The following is a 25,587-nucleotide window of genomic DNA, read 5'->3' as shown; positions in this document are numbered from 1 at the left end:
AATGTCCTTCCTTTCCATTGCGTTAATCTCATCTCTAATCAGCAACGCTACCCCACCTCCTTTTCCTTTCTCTCTATCCCTCCTGAATATTGAATATTCAGACCGGAGAGCATTTACTGCTGCCTCCGGTCGCAAATCTGAGTTTACATGATCTGTGCAAGGCATTCATTGATGCTGGAATTCCACTGTGAAAATTGGAAAATAAATGTCTCAGAGATTTTTTAGAGAAATACACAGAGGAACATAGACCAAGCGAGTCATCATTACGGCCAAATTGTGTTGACAGCAACTTCAACATTGTTGTGCAGAAACTTAGAGATGAAGTTGCATGCAACAAAATATGGATCTCAATAGATTAGACAACCGAAGCTGCGGGGAGATATGTCACCAATGTGGTCATCGGTAAACTGGACGCAGGTCAACCATCAAAGGAGCATTTGTTGACATCGGAAGTATTGGATAAGTCAAGCAGCTCAACTATTGCTCGGTTGTTTACATCTTCATTTGCTGTACTTTGGCCAGAAGGTATAAAACACGAGAATATTCTTCTGTTTGTGACTGATGCAGCTCCGAACATGAAAAAAGCTGCTCGTGTTCTTAAAGTTTCACTCCCCAAAATGTTGCATTTGACATGCTTAGCTCAAGGAGTTCATAGAATTGCCAAGCACATACAACTTGTTTCCAAATGTCGATCGCCTAGTTTCCAATGTCAAGAAAATCTTCCTCAAAGCACCGTAACGCGTGCAGTTGTTCAAGGAAATGGCACCCGAGATTCCGCTACCTCAGCCGTTTTGACGAGGTGGGGTATTTGGCTCTGCAGTACTCTACTATGCTGCAAATTTTGAAAAGGTAAAATAAATCTGCAACAGTTTTGAAGAAGAAGAATCTACTGCAGTCATTGAAATCATGCAGAAAAAGTCCTTCCACCGCAATCTTGTGTTTATTGCTTCCAATTTTGCAAACTTCCCACAAGCTATCACTTCACTTGAGAAACATGGCGAAACATTAGTGAATAACTTGCAGGTTTTCAACAAAGTAACTGACTATATTCCTAAAGTTCCTGGCAATGTAGGTAAAGACATACAAGGAAAAGGCGAGTGATTTTAGTTAACAAAGACCTTGAAGAAATACAAAACATAGCTAAAGTTCTCAAAGGTGGTTGTTATGCACAAGATATCGACATGAATATAGAGTCTGTAGCTTGTTTCGGGTATGCACAAGTGACCTCAGCTGGGGTACATAGAGGTTTTTCACAACTGAAGCACATTCTGTCTGACAGACGGCACAGTTTAACACCAAATAATTTGATAAACATGCTAGTAACTATGTGCAACCAGGCAACTTTGGTCGTTTAATGTAGAATACCTTTATATTATCATTTTTAACTATATTTTGGTGGTGGAAATACATGCCTTTTTATAGAATAGAATAGAATTGAATCTTTATTTTCCACGCAACCAGGGTTGGTGGTATTTGGGTTCGGTACATGATGATACACTGCTTTAGTCACATTAACACTAATAACACAGATCATAGTAATAAAGTGCATTCATACCACATCACAAATCACAAATCTCACCAACAATACATAGTGCAAAAGAACAAACAAAAGACCATAGACAAGACACTGTATACATAAGTCTTAGTATTGTCTGATTATTGGAGGGAATTGAGTGTTCTTATTGCTGAGGGGAAGAAACTGTTTTTAAAGCGGGTGGTTTTTGTAGCAAGTGACCTGAGGCGCCTCCCTGATTTATGCCAATAAATTCCTTTTCCCTGCCTTTTTTGTAATTTTATTATGCCTATTTGCCTGCCTATTTCAGAGGTTTTTAGCGCCTAAACATCTTGGCTTTAGTGATGAACAAGGACCTCCAGATCTCTTTGTACTTCCCCTTTTCCCAATTTTTAAATTTTTTAAAAATTTTATTTATTAGAAGTGAGTACAATGCATTGGTACAAAAACGATGTTAACATATTACATTCTCTGTACAGCTTCCCTTTTTTTGTCTTCCTGTTTTTGCCACCAAAGTGGATAACCTCACATTTATCCACATTAAACTGCATCTGCCCACTCACCCATCTTGTCCAAGTCACCCTGCATTCTCATAGCATGTTCCTCACAGTTCACACTGCCACCCAGCTTTGTGTCATCTGCAAATTTGTTAATGTTACTTTGAATCCCTTCATCCAAATCATTGATGTATATTGTAAATAGCTGTGGTCCCAGCACCGAGCCTTGCGGTACCCCACTAGTCACTGCCTGCCATTCTGAAAGGGTCCCGTTAATCCCTACTCTTCGTTTCCAGTCTGCCAACCAATTTTCTATCATGTCAGTACCCCTACCCCCAATACCATGTGCCCTAATTTTTGCCCACTAATCTCATATGTGGGACCTTATCAAATGCTTTCTGAAGGTCCAGGTACACTACATCCACTGGCTCTCCCTTGTCCATTTTCCTAGTTACATCCTCAAAAAATTCCAGAAGATTAGTCAAGCAGGATTTCCCCTTCGTAAATCCATGCTGACTCAGACCGACCCTGTAACTGCTATCCAAATGTGCCGCTATTTCTTCTTTTATAATTGACTCCAGCATCTTCCCCACCACCGATGTCAGGCTAACTGATCTATAATTTCCCGTTTTCACTCTCCCGCCTTTCTTAAAAAGTGGGATAACATTAGCTACCCTCCAAACCACAGGAACTAATCCTGAATTTATAGAACATTGGAAAATGATCACCAATGTGTCCACGATTTTTAGAGCCACTTCCTTGAGTACCCTGGGATGCAGACAATCAGGCCCTGGGGATTTATCAGCCTTCAGTCCCATCAGCCTACCCAACACCATTTCCTGCCAAATGTGGATTTCCTTCAGTTCCTCCTTCACCCTAGGTCCTCTGCCCACTAGTACATCTGGGAGATTGTTTGTGACTTCCCTAGTGAAGACAGATCCAAACTACCTGTTCAACCCGTCTGCCATTTCCTTGTTCCCCATAATAAATTCACCTGTTTCTGTCTTCAAGGTCTTAACTATTTTGTCTTAACTATTTTTTTCCTCTTCACATACCTAAAGAAGCTTTTACTATCCTCCTTTATATTCTTGGCTAGCTTACCTTCATACATCATCTTTTCTCCCCGTATTGCCTTTTTAGTTATCTTCTGTTGCTCTTTAAAATGTTCCCAATCCTCTGGCTTCCCGCTCAGCTTTGCTATGCCTCGTCTCTATTATTTCTATATTGTCCTCTACTTCCCTTATTAGCCACAGATAGAAACATAGAAATTAGGTGCAGGAGTAGGCCATTCGGCCCTTCGAGCCTGCACCGCAATTCAATATGATCATGGCTGATCATCCAACTCAGTATCCCGTACCTGCCTTCTCTCCATACCCTCTGATCCCCTTAGCCACAAGGGCCACATCTAACTCCCTCTTAAATATAGCCAATGAACTGGCCTCGACTACCCTCTGTGGCAGAGAGTTCCAGAGATTCACCACTCTCTGTGTGAAAAAAGTTCTTCTCATCTCGGTTTTAAAGGATTTCCCCCTTATCCTTAAGCTGTGACCCCTTGTCCTGGACTTCCCCAACATCGGGAGCAATCTTCCTGCATCTAGCCTGTCCAACCCCTTAAGAATTTTGTAAGTTTCTATAAGATCCCCTCTCAATCTCCTAAATTCTAGAGAGTATAAACCAAGTCTATCCAGTCTTTCTTCATAAGACAGTCCTGACATCCCAGGAATCAGTCTGGTGAACCTTCTCTGCACTCCCTCTATGGCAATAATGTCCTTCCTCAGATTTGGAGACCAAAACTGTACGCAATACTCCAGGTGTGGTCTCACCAAGACCCTGTACAACTGCAGTAGAACCTCCCTGCTCCTATACTCCCTGCTCCTTATTCCCCTTAGAATCTTCCTTCCTCTTTAGAAGAAAGATTGCTCACATTTCTAAATGAGATCCATGGTTGCTATTGTTTACAGACACATTGGAAAGTAAATATTGCTGATGTTGAAAGTCTAAAGTACAAACGGCATGTGTGGCGAGAGAAATAGTTCATGTTTCAGGTCCAAGATGTAGGCAGTTCCATGCCACAGGGATCGGTGCTGTGATCTCAGTGGTTAACGCATTGTATCAGTGAATGGCGGTGCTGGCCCGAAGGGGCCGAATGGCCCACCCCTGCATATATTGTCTATTGTACTCTTAAATCCCAAAAGCTCAACTTTTAAAGAGTTTACAGGAGTTAAGAGGAGCAAGCCAGCGAGACGCAATGTTTACTGGAAATTGCCTTTCATTGCAGATGCAGTTCTAGCCTCTAGTGTAGGAATGGTTCACTCACCACGTTTGCAGGTGGGCGGTGAGGGAACAAATTTACCGTCCCCTCCACATTTAATGACACGCTGGCCATCCATCACATAACCATCTTCGCAGGCGAAGGTGATTTCATCATCGTTTCTATATACAGATTTAGATCCTTCTGTGATGTTGAGATGTTCAGAAAGCTTGGGCTTCGGGCATTGAATATCTGATTGAAGAACAAAACATGTGTTTGTGCTCGTCATGGAAAGCTTTCAAAAGCATGCAGATACATTTACAACGCTAAAATACCCTGAACAAATGCTTTTTAATTTTATATTCAAAACGCTTGAATACACACAAACATTTTTTGTTAAACTTACACGGTTCAAAAAAGCAGCACAATACACTTACAACCTCCCTCCATACAGCTATTAAAAACTATTTTTCAAAATCTTTCAGGGGGTAAAATAATTTAGTTATTGTATTTCTGAAATACTCCAAGCTCCCCCTTTGACACAATTGTTATTTACGTCTGTAGATTGGTTATTGCATGTGAACCAATCATAGTAGAAATAGCATCACTAACCCCACCTTACTGTATGCTTCATACTAACACCCACTTGCTATACTGGTCAGTCTGGGAAGCGGTAACGATGAACTAACAATCCGCTATACCGCTATACTATGGGTACCGATTAAAGATGATCTTGAACTCCAGATTGTAGTTTGCTTATTTACATGGTGTCAGAAGTGTTATAAACATGTAAAGTGGACTTGTCTCTAGTAAAGGTCTCATTATTCCTGAATCTCAAGACCAGCTCGACTCTGCCCACTAGGACGATCCAATTAACACATGAGGAGTCAACTGTGCATTCACTCCATCACACAGCTGGTAAGATTCTGGATCCTTCTGTTCCAATGACAATTAATAACAAGCCAGTGAAGGCCAAGCTAGACACGGGGGCCCACGTGAATGTAATGTCTGTGCACATCTACAACAAGATTAGGGATAATGAGGCTTGACTAGAGACAAGTCCACTTTACATGCTTACGTGGGGGGGGGGGGGGGGGGGGGGGGGGGGAGGTTCTTGTATCCTCTGGGAAGAACCACTTTCAAATGCGTACTGAAGAACACCACAAGAAATCTAACTTTCTATGTTTCGAATTCTGACTGTGACTCTACTGGGCATCCAAGTGTGCCAAGACTTAGGGCTAGTCTCCTTTGACCTGTCCGTTCACAAGCTACTAATATCCTGCCAAATTGGACATTCCCACCTTTTTCCATGAGAGGATTCATTTACGAGGTCTTTGCCCACTCAGTTTTCAATTCTTTTTGTCGCAAAAGCATCGTAAATTGGATCAGGAGATTGCCTTGCAGCTCTTTTGCCCATTCAATAGGATCCCAGTGACAAATTTAGTTACTGTATTACCACTTCAATCAGCACAGGGAGGTTGCGGGGAAAGCACGTGCAAACTCCACACAGGCAGCACACATGTGTGAACTCTGCCTCCCAACAACTAATTTCCCTATCAAATTTTGCAACTATGCTTTCACTTTTAGTTTAGATTTAGCTCTTCGGGCCTAAGGAAACAAGGGATATGGGGAAAAGCAGGAAGGGCGTACTGATTTTAGATGATCAGCCACGGCAGTACTGGCCTGAAGGACAGAATGGCCTACTCCTGCACGTATTTTTGCTATTTTGCTCCATTCAGACAAAACAAAATGTAAAAAGCCGAATGCCGCACAGTTCAGTACAGGAACAGGCCCCTCAGCCCACAATAGTCATACAGCATGAAAAAAGGTCCTTTGGCGCAACGCCCATGCTTACCAAGATGCCCCATCTACGCTCGTCCCACCTGCCCATTCTTGGTCCATATCCCTCTAAACCTTTCCCATCCATGTACCTAACCAAATGTCGTTTAAATGAAGCAATGATGCCAAGACCAACTTTTATCTGCCTGCAATTAATCCATGTCATACATGTATAATACATGTGCCTATCAGAGTCCCTTAAACACCACGATTGCATCTGCCTCCACTGCCACCCCAGCAGCACACACCCCCCCCCACACACCGCCAACAACACTCCCCCCCCTGCCAGCAGCACCCCCCGACACACCGCCAAGAGCACACACCCCCCCCCCACACACCGCCAACAGCACTCCCCCCCCCCCACCAGCAGCACACACCCCCCTGACAACCCCCCCACACACACTATCCCCAGAAGCACACACCCCCCCCCCCACACACGCCACCCCCAGTAGCACGCACCACCTCTGTGCAAAACAAAGTCATTTATATGCATCACAATCAAACACAGGTCCCGGCAGAACTCCACAGACCTCCAGCCTGAATATCGCAGAACCCTCAGTCGTCCATCAGTAGGCATTTCTGAATCTTGAATAGCACCCTGAAACATTGACTATTTCTCTCTCCATACATGCATTGCAGATTTCTAACACCCCCCCCCCCCCCCCCCCCCCCCCCCCCCACACACTTTTTTTAAATGCATCCATAAACCATGGCAGTGATGGATGTTATTTGGTGACATGACCAGTATTTGTTTCACAATAGAAAGCATTTCTAGGAGTGAAGGAGTAAACCATGTAAACACAATGTTTATTCGGAATTGCCCACCAGTGCAGATCCAACTCCACCCTGTAGTGTAGGATTGGTCCACTCACCTGATTGGCAGGTGGGCGGTGGGGGTACAAAGTCATTATTCTCGCTACATTTAATGACGCGCTTTCCCTTCATCACATAACCTTCGTCACAGCGGAAGGTGATTTCATGACCGTACACATATACATCAGCAAATCCTCCTATCATGCGGCCATGTGCAGGAGTCCCGGGGTACAGACATTTTACAGCTGATAAAGGAACAAACATTTGTTATACTGAGCATCTTAAAGCATTCAAATGCATGCAGACCCATTTATGACATTAAAATAAAGAGAATAGAAAGATACATTTTTTTTAAATTAATTTTGGTCAAAATACTTAAATGTACATAAATATTTAGATAAACTAGAACAGTTCAAAGGGCAGCATTTTGTTTCACGTTTCCAGCATTTGCAGCTCATATTTCTGGTGGGCAGCAGATCATAAGCCAACCACAACTACATGAAAGATTGTAAAAAGCGGGGAACTCTGCCAGTCCGCCACAGGTACTACCCTCCCCATCGAAGGGATCGACAAGAGTCGCTGCCTCAATCCCACACTATCAATGCCAGCCAGTCATTGCTGTCTGACATGAAGAATATTTCTAACACTTGGCATTCACGTCTGATATCCAGCGTGTTATTTTGCTTTAGAATCACTTATTCTTAACTGCATTCAGCCCAAATCCATTGTCAATTGCCCTGCCTCCACCATTTCTCTCACCCCCAACTCTTTCTCCACTAGCCAGTTTATCTTTAAGTCTTTCCAATTCTGATGAAGCCATCAACCTGAAATGCTGACGTTCCCTCCGATGCCTTGCTGAGCATTTGGGTATTTTCTGTTTATACCTCAGAGAAATTGCCATCTTTAACAGTATTTCTACCCCTACAACCCAAGAATAAGAGCTAGGCCATTTAGAACTGAGATGAGGTAAAACTTTTTCACAGAGTTGTGAATTTGTGGGATTCTCTGCCTGGGGAGGCCTATTCACTGGATGCATTCAAAAGAGAGTTAGAGCTCTTAGGGTTAGCGGAATCAAGGGATATGGGAAGAAAACAGGAACGGGGTACTGATTGTAGATGATCAGTCATGATCACATTGAATGGTGCTCCTACACTTATTGTCTATGTATCTATGTAACCAACAAGCTAGTAAACCTACAACCTCCAACTAGGCTCTGAACTATAGACAGGGGCATAATGTTTGATATCACATTATTATTGCTTGCGTGTGTGAGATATATCATAGAAACATAGAAAATAGGTGCAGGTGTAGGCCATTCGGCCCTTCGAGCCTGCACCGCCATTCAATATGATCATGGCTGATCATCCAACTCAGTATCCCGTACCTGCCTTCTCTCCATACCCCCTGATCCCTTTAGCCACAAGGGCCACATCTAACTCCCTCTTAAATATAGCCAATGAACTGGCCTCAACTACCTTCTGCGGGAGAGAATTCCAGAGATTCACCACTCTCTGTGTGAAAAAAGTTTTCCTCATCTCGGTCCTAAAAGATTTCCCCCTTATCCTTAAACTGTGACCCCTTGTTCTGGACTTCCCCAACATCGGGTACAACCTTCCTGCATCTAGCCTGTCCAACCCCTTAAGAATTTTGTAAGTTTCTATAAGATCCCCCCTCAATCTTCTAAATTCTAGCGAGTACAAACCGAGTCTTTCCAGTCTTTCTTCATATGAAAGTCCTGACATCCCAGGAATCAGTCTGGGACTCATATCCTGTGAGTTACTCCAGTATTCTGTATGTATATTTACACACAGACACACAGACACACACACACACACACACACACACATAAACATACACAATAATTTTGAAGATAGACATAAAATGCTGTAGTCACTCAGCAGAACAAGCAGCATCTCTGGATAGAAGGAATGAGTGACATTTTGGGTCGAGAGCCTTCAGGCTGAGTCAGGGGAGAGGGAGACAGATATTGAAGGGTAAGTTGTGAAAACGAGATATTAAAGGAGACATGAATGTCGACTTCTCCAATTTCAAGTGATCCTTGTTTTCCCTCTCCATCCCAATCCCCCCTGACCAGTCTGACTGTCTTCCTAATTAAATGTTATCTTGATTTGCTTTGTTGTCACCTTCCCCTGGCTAACAATGATCTATTCTACATTTTCCGTGATCTCACTCCCCTTTGATGGCTCGTTTTTACCCCTTACCCTTCCATATCTCCGTGCCTCCCACTCCCGACTCTCAGTCTGAAGTAGGGTCTCGATCCGAATGACCACCCATTCCTTCTATCCAGAGATGCTGCCTGACCCGCTATGTTACTCCTGCATTTTGTGTCTATCTTCAGCGTAAATCAGCAAATGCAGTTCCTTCCTAAAATATTTATTTTGTTGTTTACTATGGGTTTTACAAAGTACTTTGATTACATGTTTTTTGTGCTGCTGCAGGTAAGAATGTCATCGTTCTGTTTCGGAACATACAACACTCTCGACTCTGATTTATTTAAAAATAAAAACAAATAGTAGTTTGGGTAAAGACTTGTTTTGAGGGATGTTAGATTTACAAGAACTAAAAAAGGAAGAATATTGTTATAAGATGTAAAGAAACGTACACATTTCACACATTATAAAACCATTAAACACGTGTTTTAACTAGCACTTATAACACATTTAATATTTCAAGTTCACACTTCTGCACAGTCAGCTCTGTTAATAAAATTGTATGATGGTTTTCAGACTTTCCTAGTCCATGACATTGTCCCTTCTCCACAGATGCTGCCCGACCCACTGAGTTCCTCCAGCACTTCTTGTTTTTAATGAAATAAGAGTCTGCCTATGTGCAGAAGTGTGAACTTGAAATATTAAATGTGTTACAAGTGCTAGTTAAAGCACACTTTGCTTCAGGACAAACGTACCTTTGCACTCCGGAGCCGCTCCACTCCACTGTCCAGTAGTTTTACAAGTGATGGAGCTTGGACCAATCAATGAATAGCCATCATTGCATGAAAACTCAGCCACCATTCCATAACCCCAGAATTCTTCCCCACTTGGTGTGCGTGGCGACTTCCCATTTTTAATCGCTGGAAGTTCAGAGCACTTAACAGCTGGCAAGAGAAGCATTTTCATTAATGTCCACAATTGATCAGCATTAACTTCATGATTAAAATCTGCATCAGCTTACTGACAGTTTATGGCAGAGCAGGTCCATAAAACCCAGTCAATTTCAGATTCAGATTCAAACTTTATTATCATTGTGCAGTGTACAGTACAGAGACAACGAAATGCAGTTAGTTAGCATCTCCCTAGAAGAGCGACATAGAATATGAGCAATAAATACATATATTTACGTGCATACAGTCATAGTAGTGCAATTATTATTTTTTTCCTGGTGGGAGGAGTGTCCGGGGGGGGAGGGGGGAGGAGGGGGGGGGGGTGATTGGCAATCACCGAGGTACAGTGTAACAGCTGCAGGGAAGAAGCTGTTCCTGGACCTGCTGGTCCAGCAGCGGAGAGACCTGTAGCACCTCCCGGATGGTAGGAGGGTAAACAGTCTGTGGTTGGGGTGAGAGCAGTCCTTGGCGATGCTGAGCGCCCTTCGCAGACAACGCTTGCTTTGGACAGACTCAATGGAGGGGAGCGAGGAACCGTTGGGCAATTTTCACCACCCTCTGCAGTGCTTTCCGGTCGGAGACAGAGCAGTTGCCATACCATACTGTGATACAGTTGGTAAGGATGCTCTCGATGGTACAGCGGTACAAGTTCACCAGAATCTGAGGGGACAGATGGACCTTCTTTAGTCTCCTCAGGAAGAAGAGACGCTGGTGAGCCTTCTTGACCAGAGTTGAGGTATTGTGGGTCCAAGAGAGGTTATCGGAGATGTTGACCCCCAGGAACCTGAAGCTGGAAACGCGTTCCACCTCCGTCCCGTTAATGTGGATGGGGGTGTGCGTGCCGCCCCTAGACTTCCTGAAGTCTACAATGAGCTCCTTGGTCTTCTTGGAGTTAAGGGCCAGGTTGTTGTCAGCGCACCATGCTGCTAGGAGCTGGACCTCCTCCCTATAGGCCGACTCATCGTTGTTGCTGATGAGGCCAATCACCGTTGTATCATCTGCATACTTGATGATGGTGTTAGTATCATGTACAGGTGTGCAGTCGTAGGTGAAGAGGGAGTAGAGGAGGAGGCTCAGCACACAGCCCTGTGGAACGCCAGTGTTCAGGGTGATGGTTGAAGAGGTGTGCTTGTCTAACCTAACAGACTGGGGTCTGTTGGTTAGAAAGTCCAGTATCCAGTTGCAGAGGGAGGGGTCGATGCCCAGGTTACCGAGTTTGGTGATCAGTTTAGAGGGTATAATGGTGTTGAATGCTGAGCTGTAATCGATGAACAGCATTCTTAAGTGTCTCTGTTGTCGAGGTGGGAGAGGGCGGAGTGATGTGCCGTTGAGATGGCAACCTCTGTACTCCTGTTCTTGCGGTAGGCAAACTGATAGGGATCCAATGTAGGCAGCCTTTGAGGTGTGCCAGGACCAGCCTCTCGAAGCACTTGGTGATGATGGGAGTAAGTGCAACTGGGCGGAAGTCGTTGAGGCCTCCCGCAGTGGAGTGTTTTGGCACCGGCACGATGGAGGTGGTTTTAAGGCACGTGGGGACAACTGCTTGGTCAAGTGACAGGTTGAAGATGTCAGTCCAGATGTCTGTCAGCTGCGCAGCACAGGCCCCGAGGACGCGCCCGGGGATGCCGTCAGGGCCAGCAGCCTTACGTGCATTAGTCCTACTCAGTGCCACATACACGTCGTAGGGGGTGAGTGTGAGGGGCTGGTGATCAGCAAGGGAGCACAGCCTTGATAGCTGTCTCTAGATTGTCCCTGTCGAAGCGGCCATAGAAGTGGTTAAGCTCCCCAAGGAAGGAGGCGTCGCTGGATGTGGGGGTGGTGTTGGTGGGTCTATAGTCCGTGATGGCCTGGATGCCTTGCCACATGCGTCGGGGGTCGGAGTTGTTGTTGAAGTGCTCCTCAATCCTGAGCTTATGGCAGTGCTCGGCCTTCTTGATGCCCCTCTTCAGGGTAGCCCTGGATGAACTGTAGGCTCGAGCATCGACTGACCTGAAAGCAGTGTCCCGTGCTTTCAGCAGTAGCCTGACCTCGCTGTTCATCCATGGCTTCTGATTCGGGAATATGGTCACCCGTTTGAGGGTGGTGACACTGTTGATGGTGGAGTTTATAAAGTCCAGAACAGAGGATGTGTAGGAATCAATGTCCGTTTGGGAGTCAAGGGTGGCCTGCGCTGCAAACGCCTTCCAGTCAGTGTTTCCAAAACACTGCTGAAGTGTGGAGTCCGCCTCCTCTGACCAGACTTTAACTGTCCTCACAGTGGGTTTAACCCGTCTGATGAGTGGGGAGTACTTTGGGAGCAGGAACAATGAGAGGTGATCAGCCTGAAGAAAGGTCTAGACCCAAAACGGCATCCAATCCTTCTTTCCAGAAATGCTGCCCATCTAGCTGAGCTCCTCCAGCATTTTGTGTCTATCTTCGATTTAAACCAGCATCTGCAATTCTTTCCTACACAACCTCCTCCTCCCCTCTGCACATGCAACCAGTGTTGACCAAGTCCAATCACCTATCACCAACCAGGAACTCAATGACTGAAACCAAGATCCAGGGATAGGCAGAGGGGGCCTTTGGATAGAAAAGTGCAAAGGGACCCACCAATAACCATATAACCATATAACAATTACAGCACGGAAACAGGCCATCACGGCCCTACAAGTCCGCGCCGAACAATTTTTTTCCCTTAGTCCCACCTGCCTGCACTCATACCATAACCCTCCATTCCCTTCTCATCCATATGCCTATCCAATTTATTCTTAAATGATACCAACGAACCTGCCGCCACCACTTCCACTGGAAGCTCATTCCACACCGCTACCACTCTCTGAGTAAAGAAGTTCCCCCTCATGTTACCCCTAAACTTCTGTCCCTTAATTCTGAAGTCATGTCCTCTTGTTTGAATCTTCCATATTCTCAAAGGGAAAAGCTTGATCACATCAACTGTCTATCCCTCTCATCATTTTAAAGACCTCTATCAAGTCCCCCCTTAACCTTCTGCGCTCCAGAGAATAAAGACCTAACTTATTCAACCTATCTCTGTAACTTAGTTGTTGAAACCCAGGCAACATTCTAGTAAATCTCCTCTGTACTCTCTCTATTTTGTTGACATCCTTCCTATAATTGGGCGACCAAAATTGTACACCATACTCCAGATTTGGTCTCACCAATGCCTTGTACAATTTTAACATTACATCCCAGCTTCTATACTCAATGCTCTGATTTATAAAGGCTAGCATACCAAAACCCTTTACCACCCTATCTATATGAGATTCCACCTTCAAGGAACTATGCACGGTTATTCCCAGATCCCTCTGTTCAACTGTATTCTTCAATTCCCTACCATTTATCATGTACGTCCTATTTTGATTTGTCCTGCCAAGGTGTAACACCTCACATTTATCAGCATTAAACTCCATCTGCCATCTTTCAGCCCATTTTTTCCAAATGGCCTAAATCACTCTGTAGACTTTGGAAATCCTCTTCATTATCCACAACACCCCCTATCTTGGTATCATCTGCATACTTACTAATCCAATTTACCACCCTTTCATCCAGATCATTGATGTACATGACAAACAACAAAGGACCCAACACAGATCCCTGAGGCACCCCACTAGTCACCTGCCTCCAACCCGACAAACAGCCATCCACCATTACCCTCTGGCTTCTCCCATTCAGCCACTGCTGAATCCATCTTGCTATTCCTGCATTTATACCCAACAGTTTAACCTTCTTAACCAACCTTCCATGAGGAACCTTGTCAAAGGCCTTACTAAAGTCCATATAGACAACATCCACTGCTTTACCCTCGTCAATTTCCTTAGTAACCTCTTCAAAAAATTCAAGAAGATTAGTCAAACATGACCTTCCAGGCACAAATCCATGTTGACTGTTCCTAATCAGACCCTGTTTATCCAGATGCTTATATATATTATCTCTAAGTATCTTTTCCATTAATTTGCCCACCACTGAAGTCAAACTAACAGGTCTATAATTGCTAGGTTTACTCTTAGAACCCTTTTTAAACAATGGAACAACATGCGCAGTACGCCAATCCTCGGGGACTATTCCCGTTTCTAATGACATTTGAAATATTTCTGTCATAGCCCCGGCTATTTCTACACTAACTTCCCTCAATGTCCTAGGGAATATCCTGTCAGGACCTGGAGACTTATCCACTTTTATATTTTTCAAAAGTGTCAGTACTTCTTTTACTTTGAAACTCATAGTATCCATAACTACACTACTCGTTTCCCTTACCTCACATAATTCAATATCCTTCTCCTTGGTGAATACCGAAGAAAAGAAATTGTTCAATATCTCCCCCATCTCTTTTTGCTCTGCAGATAGCTGCCCACTCTGTTTCTCCAATGGACCAATTTTATCCCTCGTTATCCTTTTGCTATTAATATAGCTGTAGAAACCCTTTGGATTTACTTTCACCTTACTTGCCAAAGCAACCTCATATCTTCTTTTAGCTTTTCTAACTTCTTTCTTAAGATTCTTTTTACATTCCTTATACTCCACAAGCACCTCATTTACTTCATGCTGCCTATAATTATTGTAGATCTCCCTCTTTTTCCGAACAAGATGTCCAATTTCCCTTGAAAACCAGGGCTCTTTCCAATTTTTACTGTTTCCTTTCAACCGAACAGGAACATAAAGATTCTGTACTCTTAAAATTTCCCCTTTAAATGTCCACCATTTCTCTTCTACATCTTTCCCATAAAACAAAATGTCCCAGTCCACTCCTTTTAAATCATCTCGCATCTCATCAAAGTTAGCCTTTCTCCAATCAAAAATCTCAACCCTAGGTCCAGTTCTGACCTTCTCCATAATTATATTGAAACTAATGGTATTGTGATCACTGGACCCGAAGTGCTCCCCAACACATGCCTCCGCCACCTGTCCCGTCTCATTTCCTAACAGGAGGTCCAGCACTGCCCCTGACTAGCAATGCAACACCACCACCTCTTGCCCCTCCAATTCTATCACACCTGAAGCAACGAAAAGGGGTGGGACAATATCCAGTGTCCCACCCCTAATCTACAAAGATGCATTGAAAGCAAGCCAGTGCCTGACGGCATGGGAAGCAGCTGGAAGGGAATGCAGAATTATCTAACGATTTGTTCTTCCAACTCAACAATCAAGGAGTTTCAAAGCCCACAGTCCAACAGAACCCAGAAAAGAATTTGGGCAGCATGGTGGCGCAGTGGTAGAGCTGTTGCCTCACAGCGCCAGAAACCCGGTTTGATCCTGTCTGTGGGTGCTGTCTGTACGGAGTTTGCACGTTCTCCCAGTGACTGCCGTAGGTTTTCCTCAGGATCTCCGGATTCCTCCCACACTCCAAAGCCCGATATGCAATGTCAATTACACTCAAACTGCAGAAAGCAATAAAAGGCCATTTAAGACTCCTCTGCCCACATATGATCCGTACCCCATTCCCTGCGTATAAAACCGACTGTACAAAAGCTTTTTAAACATCACTATTGTATCTGCCTCCGCAACCACCCCGTCAACATGACCCAGGCCCCCGTCATTCCGAGTAAAACAAAATCTTTCCCCGCAAATCTCCCTTAAACTTCGCCCCTCACCCTAAAACTATGCCCTCTAGTCTTTGACATTTCACACAAGTTATAGTAGAATTAGGCCATTCAGCCCATCAAATCTATTCCACCATTCAATCATGGCTGATCTCTGCTACCTAATCCTATTTTCCTGCCTTCTCCCCATAACCCATGACACCCGTTCTAATCAAGAACTTATCTATCTCTGCCTTCAAAAATTCCACCGATTGGCCTCCACAGCCCTTTGTGGCACTGAGTTTCACAGATTAACTACTCTCTGACTAAAGAAGTTTCTCATCTCCTTTTTAAAAGAGCACCCTGAACAAAGGGGACTATGAAGGCACGAGAGGGGAGCTGGCCAAGGTAGACTGGAAAGGGATCCTAGCAGGAATGACGGTGGAACAGCAATGGCAGCAATTTCTGGGCATAATCCGGAAGACGCAGGATCACTTCATTTCAAAAAGGATGAAAGATTCTAAGGGGAGTAGGAGGCAGCCGGAAGCCAGAGGATTGGGAAACTTTCATAGGACAACAGAAGGAAACAAAACGGGCAATACGGGCTGAAAAGATGAAGTACGAAGGGAAGCTGGCCAGGAATATAAAGAAGGACAGTAAAAGCTTCTTTAGATATATTAAGGGAAAAAGAGTAGCAAAGTCAAATGTGGGTCCTTTGAAGGCAGACACGGGTGAAATTATTATGAGCAAGGAAATGGCAGAAGAGTTGGATAGGTACTTCGGATCTGTCTTCACTAAGGAAGACACAAACAATCTCCAATATGTACTGGAGGACAGAGGATCTAAGGGGGTAGAGGAACTGAAATAAATTTTCATTAGGCAAGAAATAGTATTGGGTAGGCTAATGGGACTGAAGGATGATAAATCTCCTGGGCCTGATGGTCTGCATCCCAGGGTCCTCAAGGAGGTGGCTCTAGAAATAGTGGACGCATTGGTGATCATTTTCCAATATTCAATAGATTCAGGATCAGTTCCTGTGGATTGGAGGATAGCTAATGTTATCCCACTTTTCAAGAAGGAGCGAGAGAGAAAATGGGGAATTACAGACCAGTTAGCCTGACTTCGGTGGTGGGACAGATGCTGGTCAATTATTAAAGAGGTAATAATGGGGCATTTGGATAGCAGTAAAAGGATTAGTCCAAGTCAACATGGATTTATGAAAGGGAAATCCTGCTTGACTAATTTTCTGGAATTTTTTGAGGATGTGACAAGTAAAATGGATGAAGGGGTGCCAGTGAATGTAGTGTATCTAGACTTTCAGAAAGCCTTTGATAAGGTCCCACACAGGAGACTGGTGACTAAAATTAGAGCTCATGGTATTGGGGGTAGGGTGTTGACATGGATAGAAAATTGGTTGGTAGACTGGAAGCAAGGAGTAGGAGTGAAGGGTCCTTTTCAGAATGGCAGGCAGTGGCGAGTGGAGTGCCGCAAGGCTCGGTGTTGGGGCCGCAACTGTTTACCATATATATTAATGATTTGGAAGAGGGAATTAGGAGCAACACTAGTAAGTTTGCGGATGACACAAAGCTGGGTGGCATAGGAGGTTGCAGGGTGACCTGGACAGGTTGAGTGAGTGGGCAGATGCGTGGCAAATGCAGTATAATATAGATAAATGTGAGGTTATCCACTTTGGCGGCAAAAACAAGGGGGCAGATTATTATCTCAATGGGGTTAGGTATGGGGAGGTGCAGCGAGACCTGGGCGTCCTTGTACACCGGTCACTGAAAGTTGGCTTACAGGTACAGCAGGCAGTGAAGAAAGCTAGTGGAATGTTGGCCTTCATAACAGGAGGATTCCAGTATAGGAGTAAAGAGGTTCTTCTGCAGTTGTATAGGGCTCTGGTGAGACCACATCTGGAGTATTGTGTACAGTTTTGGTCTCCTAATTTGAGGAAGGACATCCTTGTGATTGAGGCAGTGCAGTTTAGGTTCACGAGATTGATCCCTGGGATGGCGGGACTGTCATATGAGGAAAGATTGAAAAGACTAGGCTTGTATTCACTGGAGTTTAGAAAGATGAGGGGGTTTCTTATAGAAACAGAAAAATTATAAAAGGACTGGTCAAGCTAGATGCAGGAAAAATGTTCCCAATGTTGGGCGAGTCCACAGCCAGGGGCCACAGTCTTAGAATAAAGGGGAGGTCATTTAAGACTGAGGTGAGAAAACACTTTTTCAACCAGAGAGTTGCAAATTTATGGAATTCTCTGCCACAGAGGGCAGTGGAGGCCAAGTCACTGGATGGATTTAAGAGAGAGTTATATAGAGCTCTAGGGGCTAGTGGAGTCAAGGGATATGGGAAGGCAGGCACGGGTTATTTATAGGGTACGATCAGCCATGATCACAATGAATGGCGGTGCTGGTTCAAAGGGTCAAATGGCCTCCTCCTGCACCTATTTTCTATGTTTCTATGTTAATCCGGAGGCCATGACCTCTGGTCCTAGACTACCAGTGGGGAAAAGGGTCTGAATATCTACCCTAAAGGAGAATCTGTACTGATCAGAACGTGAGCAACTAAGGCAGCCGGTAATAGAATAATGAGCACTCCAGAGACAATCCAAAAGAGGGAATGAAAGCCGTCATAACAGAAAGACAGCAAAAAGTGCCTTACCATCACATGTTGGGACCTGGCCACTCCACCCTTCAACCTCACAATTTCGAGTGGCCCTCCCCACCATGCGGTATCTAAAAAGGCAACAAAGAAAGCATTCATATCACAGCAACCTTAAAGACATCCAGTATTCAGCATTTAGCAACTATGATCTAGTATTTCAACATAAATCCCAGTTCCATATATTTTCAAATAGGTATTGGTTCTGTCCAACAAAGATCCAATACTGCATCAGTACTCTATTGGCAAAACATTGGCAAACATGCATAGGTGGCACAGTGGTAGAGCTGCTGCCTCACGGCGCCAGAGACCCGGGTTTGATCCTGACTATGGGCGACCTTCGTGTGGTGAGTTAAAAACCCATCGCGGGGCTTGTCTCAACAGAGGCCCAGGAGCCGTTACAGAGGGAGGAGCGACCTTCGTGTGGTGAGTTAAAAACCCATCGCGGGGCTTGTCTCTACAGAGACCTGGGAGCCGTTACAGAGGGAGGAGCGACCTTCGTGTGGTGAGTTAAAAACCCATCGCGGGGCTTGTCTCAACAGAGGCCAGGGAGCCGTTACAGAGGGAGGAGCGACCTTCGTGTGGTGAGTTAAAAACCCATCGCGGGGCTTGTCTCAACAGAGGCCCAGGAGCCGCTACAGAGGGAGGAGCGATCAAAATCTGCAACGTTCCATTCGCAGATCTCACTTCCAGAGAAGGAGTCTGGTGGAAGCCTCTGATTGGTCAAACGGACTAGAGGAAGCAGCTGATTGGCTTGTATCCCAGGTAAGGCTTTATTGTATTTGGACAAGGGGGAGAATGAGGGCCAGGGCAGTTTACTGTTCTGGATGTCAGATGTGGGAGGTCATGGAGTCTGAGTGCCCTCCAGACGTCCACATCTGCGCCAGGTGCGTCGAGATGGGGATCCTAAGGGACCGTGTTAGGAACCTGGAACAGCAACTTGACGACCTCTGTCTGCTCAGGGAGAGCGAGGAGGTCATAGATAGGAGTTACAGGGAGGTGGTCACTCCAAGACCACGGGAGACAGAAAACTGGGTCACAGTTAGGAAGGGCAACGGGCAGAGGCAGGGACTGGTGAGTACCCCGGTGGCTGTACACCTTGAAAATAAGTACTCATGTTTGAGTAAAGGTGGGGGAGACAGCCTACCTGGGGGCAGCGACAGCGGCCGGGCCTCTGGCATAAAGACCGGTCTTGTTGCTCAGAAGGGTAAGGAAAAGAAGAGGAGGGCAATTGTAATAGGGGACTCTATAGTCAGGGGGTCGGATAGGCGATTCGGTGGATGCAGACAGGAGACCTGGATGGTAGTTTGCCTCCCTGGTGCCAGGGTCAGGGATGTGTCTGAACGTGTCCAAGAAATCCTGAAATGGGAGGGAGAGGAGACTGAGGTTGTGGTACATATAGGTACCAACGACATAGGTAAAAAAAGAGAAGAGGTCCTGAAAGAAGAATTTAGGGAGTTAGGTAGAGAGTTAAGGAGAAGGACTGCAAAGGTAACAATCTCAGGATTACTGCCTGTGCCACGCTACAGTGAGAGTAGGAATGGAGCGAGATGGAGGATAAATGAGTGGATGAGGGACTGGTGCAGGGGGTATGGATTCAAGTTTCTGGATCATTGGGACCTCTTTTGGGGAAGGTGCGACCTGTACAGAAAGGACGGGTTGCACTTGAACTCGAGGGGGACCAATATCCTGGCGGGGAGATTTGCAAAGGCTACTGGGGAGACTTTAAACTAGTATGGTTGGGGGGACGGACTCAAATTGGGAAAGCTAGCAGTCAGTGTGTGAGGCAGGAGGCAGAGAATGGTAGCACTCTGACCCAAAATGTAGGGGAGAGAGAAGAAAAAGACAATAAACAGAGAATAAGAGAGGGTGGGTTTCTTAAATGTGTATATTTTAATGCTAGAACCATTGTAAGAAAGGTGGATGAACTCAGAGTCTGGATTGACACCTGGAAGTATGATGTTGTGGCGATCAGTGAAACATGGTTGCAGGAGGGCTGTGATTGGAAACTAAATATTCCAGAATTTCGTTGCTTCAGGTGTGATAGAATTGGAGGGGCAAGAGGTGGAGGTGTTACATTGCTTATCAGGGAAGATATCACAGCAGTGCTTTGGCAGGATAGATTAGAGGGCTCGTCTAGGGAGGCTATTTGGGTGGAACTGAGAAAAGGGAAAGGGGTAGCAACACTTATAGGGGTGTATTATAGACCGCCAAATGGGGAGCGAGAATTGGAAGAGCAAATATGTAAGGAGATTGCAGATATTAATAGTAAGCACAAGGTAGTGATTGTGGGAGATTTCAATTTTCCACACATAGACTGGGAAACACATTCTGTAAATGGACTGGATGGGTTGGAGTTTTTAAAATGTGTGCAGGATAGTTTTTTGCAGCAATACATAGAAGTGCCTACTAGAGAAGGAGCGGTGCTGGACCTCCTGTTAGGAAATGAGACGGGTCAGGTGGCAGAGGTATGCGTTGGGGAACAGTTCGGATCCAGTGATCACAACACCATTAGTTTCAATATAATTATGGAGAGGGTCAGAACCGGACCTAGGGTTATGATTTTTGATTGGAGAAAGGCTAACTTTGAGGAGATGCGAAAGGATTTAAAAGGAGTAAATTGGGACATTTTGTTTTCCCTTTTCTCAGTTCCACCCAAATAGCCTCCCTAGACGAGCCCTCTAATCTATCCTGCCAAAGCACTGCTGTGATATCTTCCCTGATAAGCAATGCAACACCTCCACCTCTTGCCCCTCCAATTCTATCACACCTGAACGTGTCCAAGAAATCCTGAAATGGGAGGGAGAGGAGACTGAGGTTGTGGTACATATAGGTACCAACGACATAGGTAAAAAAAGAGAAGAGGTCCTGAAAGAAGAATTTAGGGAGTTAGGTAGAGAGTTAAGGAGAAGGACTGCAAAGGTAACAATCTCAGGATTACTGCCTGTGCCACGCTACAGTGAGAGTAGGAATGGAGCGAGATGGAGGATAAATGAGTGGATGAGGGACTGGTGCAGGGGGTATGGATTCAAGTTTCTGGATCATTGGGACCTCTTTTGGGGAAGGTGCGACCTGTACAGAAAGGACGGGTGAGTAAGCACAAGGTAGTGATTGTGGGAGATTTCAATTTTCCACACATAGACTGGGAAACACATTCTGTAAATGGACTGGATGGGTTGGAGTTTTTAAAATGTGTGCAGGATAGTTTTTTGCAGCAATACATAGAAGTGCCTACTAGAGAAGGAGCGGTGCTGGACCTCCTGTTAGGAAATGAGACGGGTCAGGTGGCAGAGGTATGCGTTGGGGAACAGTTCGGATCCAGTGATCACAACACCATTAGTTTCAATATAATTATGGAGAGGGTCAGAACCGGACCTAGGGTTATGATTTTTGATTGGAGAAAGGCTAACTTTGAGGAGATGCGAAAGGATTTAAAAGGAGTAAATTGGGACATTTTGTTTTATGGGAAAGATGTGGAAGAGAAATTGAGTACATTTAAAGGTGAAATTTTAAGAGTACAGAATCTTTATGTCCCTGTTCGGTTGAAAGGAAATAGTAAAAATCGGAAAGAGCCATGGTTTTCAAGGGAAATTGGACACTTGGTTCTGAAAAAGAGGGAGATCTACAATAATTATAGGCAGCATGGAGTAAATGAGGTGCTTGAGGAGTATAAAGAATGTAAAAAGAATCTTAAGAAAGAAATTAGAAAAGCTAAAAGATATGGTTGCTTTGGCAAGTAAGGTGAAAGTAAACCCAAAGGGTTTCTACAGCTATATTAATAGCAAAAGGATAACGAGGGATAAAATTGGTCCATTAGAGAGTCAGAGTGGACAGCTATCTGCAGAGCCAAAAGAGATGGGGGAGATATTGAACAATTTCTTTTCTTCGGTATTCACCAAGGAGAAGGATATTGAATTATGTGAGTTAAGGGAAACAAGTAGAGTAGCTATGGAAACTATGAGATTCAAAGAAGAGGAAGTACTGACACTTTTGAGAAATATAAAAGTGGATAAGTCTCCAGGTCCGGACAGGATATTCCCTAGGACATTGAGGGAAGTTAGTGTAGAAATAGCAGGGGCTATGACAGAAATATAATAATAATAATAATAATAATGTCTTCATTTATATAGCACATTTTTAGTCAACTTGCATTGACCCCAAAGTGCTTCACATAATTACATCCACACACACAGGCAAAGGTGGGTGAAGTCTTGCCCAAGGACACACACAGGCAAAGGTGGGTGAAGTGTCTTGCCCAAGGACACAACGACAGTATGCACTCCAAGCGGGATTCGAACCAGCTACCTTCCGGTTGCCAGCCGAACACTTAGCCCATTGTGCCATCTGCCATCTATTTCAAATGTCATTAGAAACGGGAATAGTGCCGGAGGATTGGCGTACTGCGCATGTTGTTCCATTGTTTAAAAAGGGGTCTAAGAGTAAACCTAGCAATTATAGACCTGTTAGTTTGACGTCAGTGGTGGGCAAATTAATGGAAAGGATACTTAGAGATAATATATATAAGCATCTGGATAAACAGGGTCTGATTAGGAACAGTCAACATGGATTTGTGCCTGGAAGGTCATGTTTGACTAATCTTCTTGAATTTTTTGAAGAGGTTACTCGGGAAATTGATGAGGGTAAAGCAGTGGATATTGTATATATGGAAGGTACACAAAATTGCTGGGGAAACTCAGCGGGTGCAGCAGCATCTATGGAGCGAAGGAAATAGGCGACGTTTCGGGCCGAAACCCTTCTTCAGATAGTATTGTATATATGGACTTCAGTAAGGCCTTTGACAAGGTTCCTCATGGAAGGTTGGTTAAGAAGGTTCAATGGTTGGGTATTAATGGTGGAGTAGCAAGATGGATTCAACAGTGGCTGAATGGGAGATGCCAGAGAGTAATGGTGGATGGTTGTTTGTCAGGTTGGAGGCCAGTGACTAGTGGGGTGCCACAGGGATCTGTGTTGGGTCCACTGTTGTTTGTCATGTACATCAATGATCTGGATGATGGTGTGGTAAATTGGATTAGTAAGTATGCAGATGGTACTAAGATAGGTGGGGTTGTGGATAATGAAGTAGATTTTCAAAGTCTACAGAGAGATTTATGCCAGTTGGAAGAGTGGGCTGAAAGATGGCAGATGGAGTTTAATGCTGATAAGTGTGAGGTGCTACATCTTGGCAGGACAAATCAAAATAGGAAGTACATGGTAAATGGTAGGGAATTGAAGAATGCAGGTGAACAGAGGGATCTGGGAATAACTGTGCACAGTTCCCTGAAAGTGGAATCTCATGTAGATAGGGTGGTAAAGAAAGCTTTTGGTGTGCTGGCCTTTATAAATCAGAGCATTGAGTATAGAAGTTGGGATGTAATGTTAAAATTGTACAAGGCATTGGTGAGGCCAATTCTGGAGTATGGGGTACAATTTTGGTCGCCTAATTATAGGAAGGATGTCAACAAAATAGAGAGAGTACAGAGGCGATTTACTAGAATGTTGCCTGGGTTTCAGCAACTAAGTTACAGAGAAAGGTTGAACAAGTTAGGGCTTTATTCTTTGGAGCGCAGAAGGTTAAGGGGGGTACTTGATAGAGGTCTTTAAAATGATGAGAGGGATAGACAGAGTTGACGTGGATAAGCTTTTCCCACTGAGAGTAGGGAAGATTCAAACAAGGGGACATGACTTGAGAATTAAGGGACAGAAGTTTAGTGGTAACATGAGGGGGAACTTCTTTACTCAGAGAGTGGTGGCTGTGTGGAATGAGCTTCCAGGGAAGGTGGTGGAGGCAGGTTCGTTTTTATCATTTAAAAGTAAATTGGATAGTTATATGGACGGGAAAGGAATGGAGGGTTATGGTCTGAGCGCATGTATATGGGACTAGGGGAGAATACGTGTTCGGCACGGACTAGAAGGGTCGAGATGGCCTGTTTCCGTGCTGTAATTGTTATATGGTTATATGGTTATATGGGTGATGTCTGTACAGAGTTTGTATGTTCTCCCTGTGACCGCTTGGGATTACTCCGGATGCTCCGGTTTCCTCCCACACTCCAAAGATGTACACGTTTGTAGGTTAATTGGCTTCTGTAAATTTTAAATTTTTCACCCAGAGAGTTGTGAAAAATGCCAAGATGCTCCTGGTTTCCAGTTCTGTGGCACATCCCTGCATGTAGAAAGGACTGGAAGATTATTGCACATCTTTTGAGCCTCCAGCTTCATATCCCTCAGGACTTGATGTAATCAAGAGAGTTAGATTTAGCTCTTAGGGCTAACAGGATCAAGGGATATGTAGAGAAAGCAGGAACAGGGTACTGATTTTGATCAGCCATGATCATATTGAATGGCAGTGCTGGCTGGAACGGCCGACTGGCCTAATCCTGCACCTATTTTCTATGTTTCACCCGAGCCACCCATAATGATGTAAGTCCATCTCTTCAACAAGTGCCTGATGATGGCACGGCACACTGATATAACGACTTGGACATTAAAATGAACAAAACCACTTTTCTATGAAACAAATACGTGAATACTCACCCACTATCACAAGTAAATGTAATGGTACTGCCAAACGTATTGCCGGTGCTCGTGTATCTCCCATTGAGAATTTCCCCAGGACTCCCACACGACTTTACTGTGTAAAATAAAAGGGTAGGAATGTTATCACTCCTCAAGGCTCCCCTGGTAGAGCCGGCGTCTCGCGGCGCAGAGACCTCGGTTCAATCCTGGCCTCGGGTGCTGTCTGCGTGGAGTTTGCACATTCTCTGAACTGCGTGGTTTCCTTCCCGCATCCCAAGCACGCAGGTTTGTAGGTTAATCGGACCTCTGTAAAATGCCCCTGGCATGTGGAGTGTGGATATTGTTTTTAAAGGATAACACGGAACTAGTGTGAATGGTTGACCGATGGTCTCAATGGGTTGAAGGCTCAGTTTCCAAGCTGTATATTTCAATGAAAAAAAAAACGCTCCCAATATAATTAATTGAAAGAAAAGCAAAAAAAAAATAAGTGGGGAAATTGCAACTGTAGTTTATCTTCAACGGCGAGCAAGTAAACTCACCAAAGACTTAAACATAGCAGGTATGAGTGGTGCCCTGTGCATCAGTCATCAGTTGATATTGTAAATGCAGGCACTTGGCCCAGAATTAAGTGCGGAGGGACCCGAGCAGCAATTTCTGACTAATGATGAGCGTTTGTCAGCACTGGCTGTACTCAGCTTGTACTCGCTGGAGTTCAGAAGGATGAGGGGGACCTCGTTGAAACATCGATTAGTGAAATGCCTGGATAGAGTGGATCTGGAGAGGATGTTTCCACTAGTGGGAGAGTCTAGGACCAGAGGTTACAGCCTCAGAATTAAAGGACGTTTCTGTAGGAAGGA

General features: G+C 44.6%; 1 protein-coding gene across 1 annotated transcript in view; it reads right to left on the bottom strand.

Annotated features, from left to right (window-relative positions):
• The window catches only part of LOC116986663 (C4b-binding protein alpha chain-like), a 325,485-nt gene extending 300,527 nt beyond the window's left edge, over positions 1 to 24,958 (bottom strand). The window contains exons 1-5 of the mRNA XM_033042235.1: positions 24,749 to 24,958; positions 18,218 to 18,291; positions 9,840 to 10,028; positions 6,973 to 7,158; positions 4,328 to 4,513 (exon numbers count right to left, since the gene is read on the bottom strand). Of these exons, the coding sequence (XP_032898126.1) occupies positions 4,328 to 4,513; positions 6,973 to 7,158; positions 9,840 to 10,028; positions 18,218 to 18,284 (628 nt within the window). The 5' untranslated portion in view covers positions 18,285 to 18,291; positions 24,749 to 24,958. The remainder of the gene's footprint in view (positions 1 to 4,327; positions 4,514 to 6,972; positions 7,159 to 9,839; positions 10,029 to 18,217; positions 18,292 to 24,748) is intronic.
• Between the last annotated feature and the right edge of the window lie 629 nt (positions 24,959 to 25,587).

The sequence above is a fragment of the Amblyraja radiata genome, chromosome 24, assembly GCF_010909765.2.
Source record: "Amblyraja radiata isolate CabotCenter1 chromosome 24, sAmbRad1.1.pri, whole genome shotgun sequence".
Taxonomy (NCBI): Eukaryota; Metazoa; Chordata; class Chondrichthyes; order Rajiformes; family Rajidae; genus Amblyraja; species Amblyraja radiata.
The sequence above is the reverse complement of the archived record's forward strand: the minus strand, read 5'-3'. Positions and strand labels throughout refer to the sequence as shown.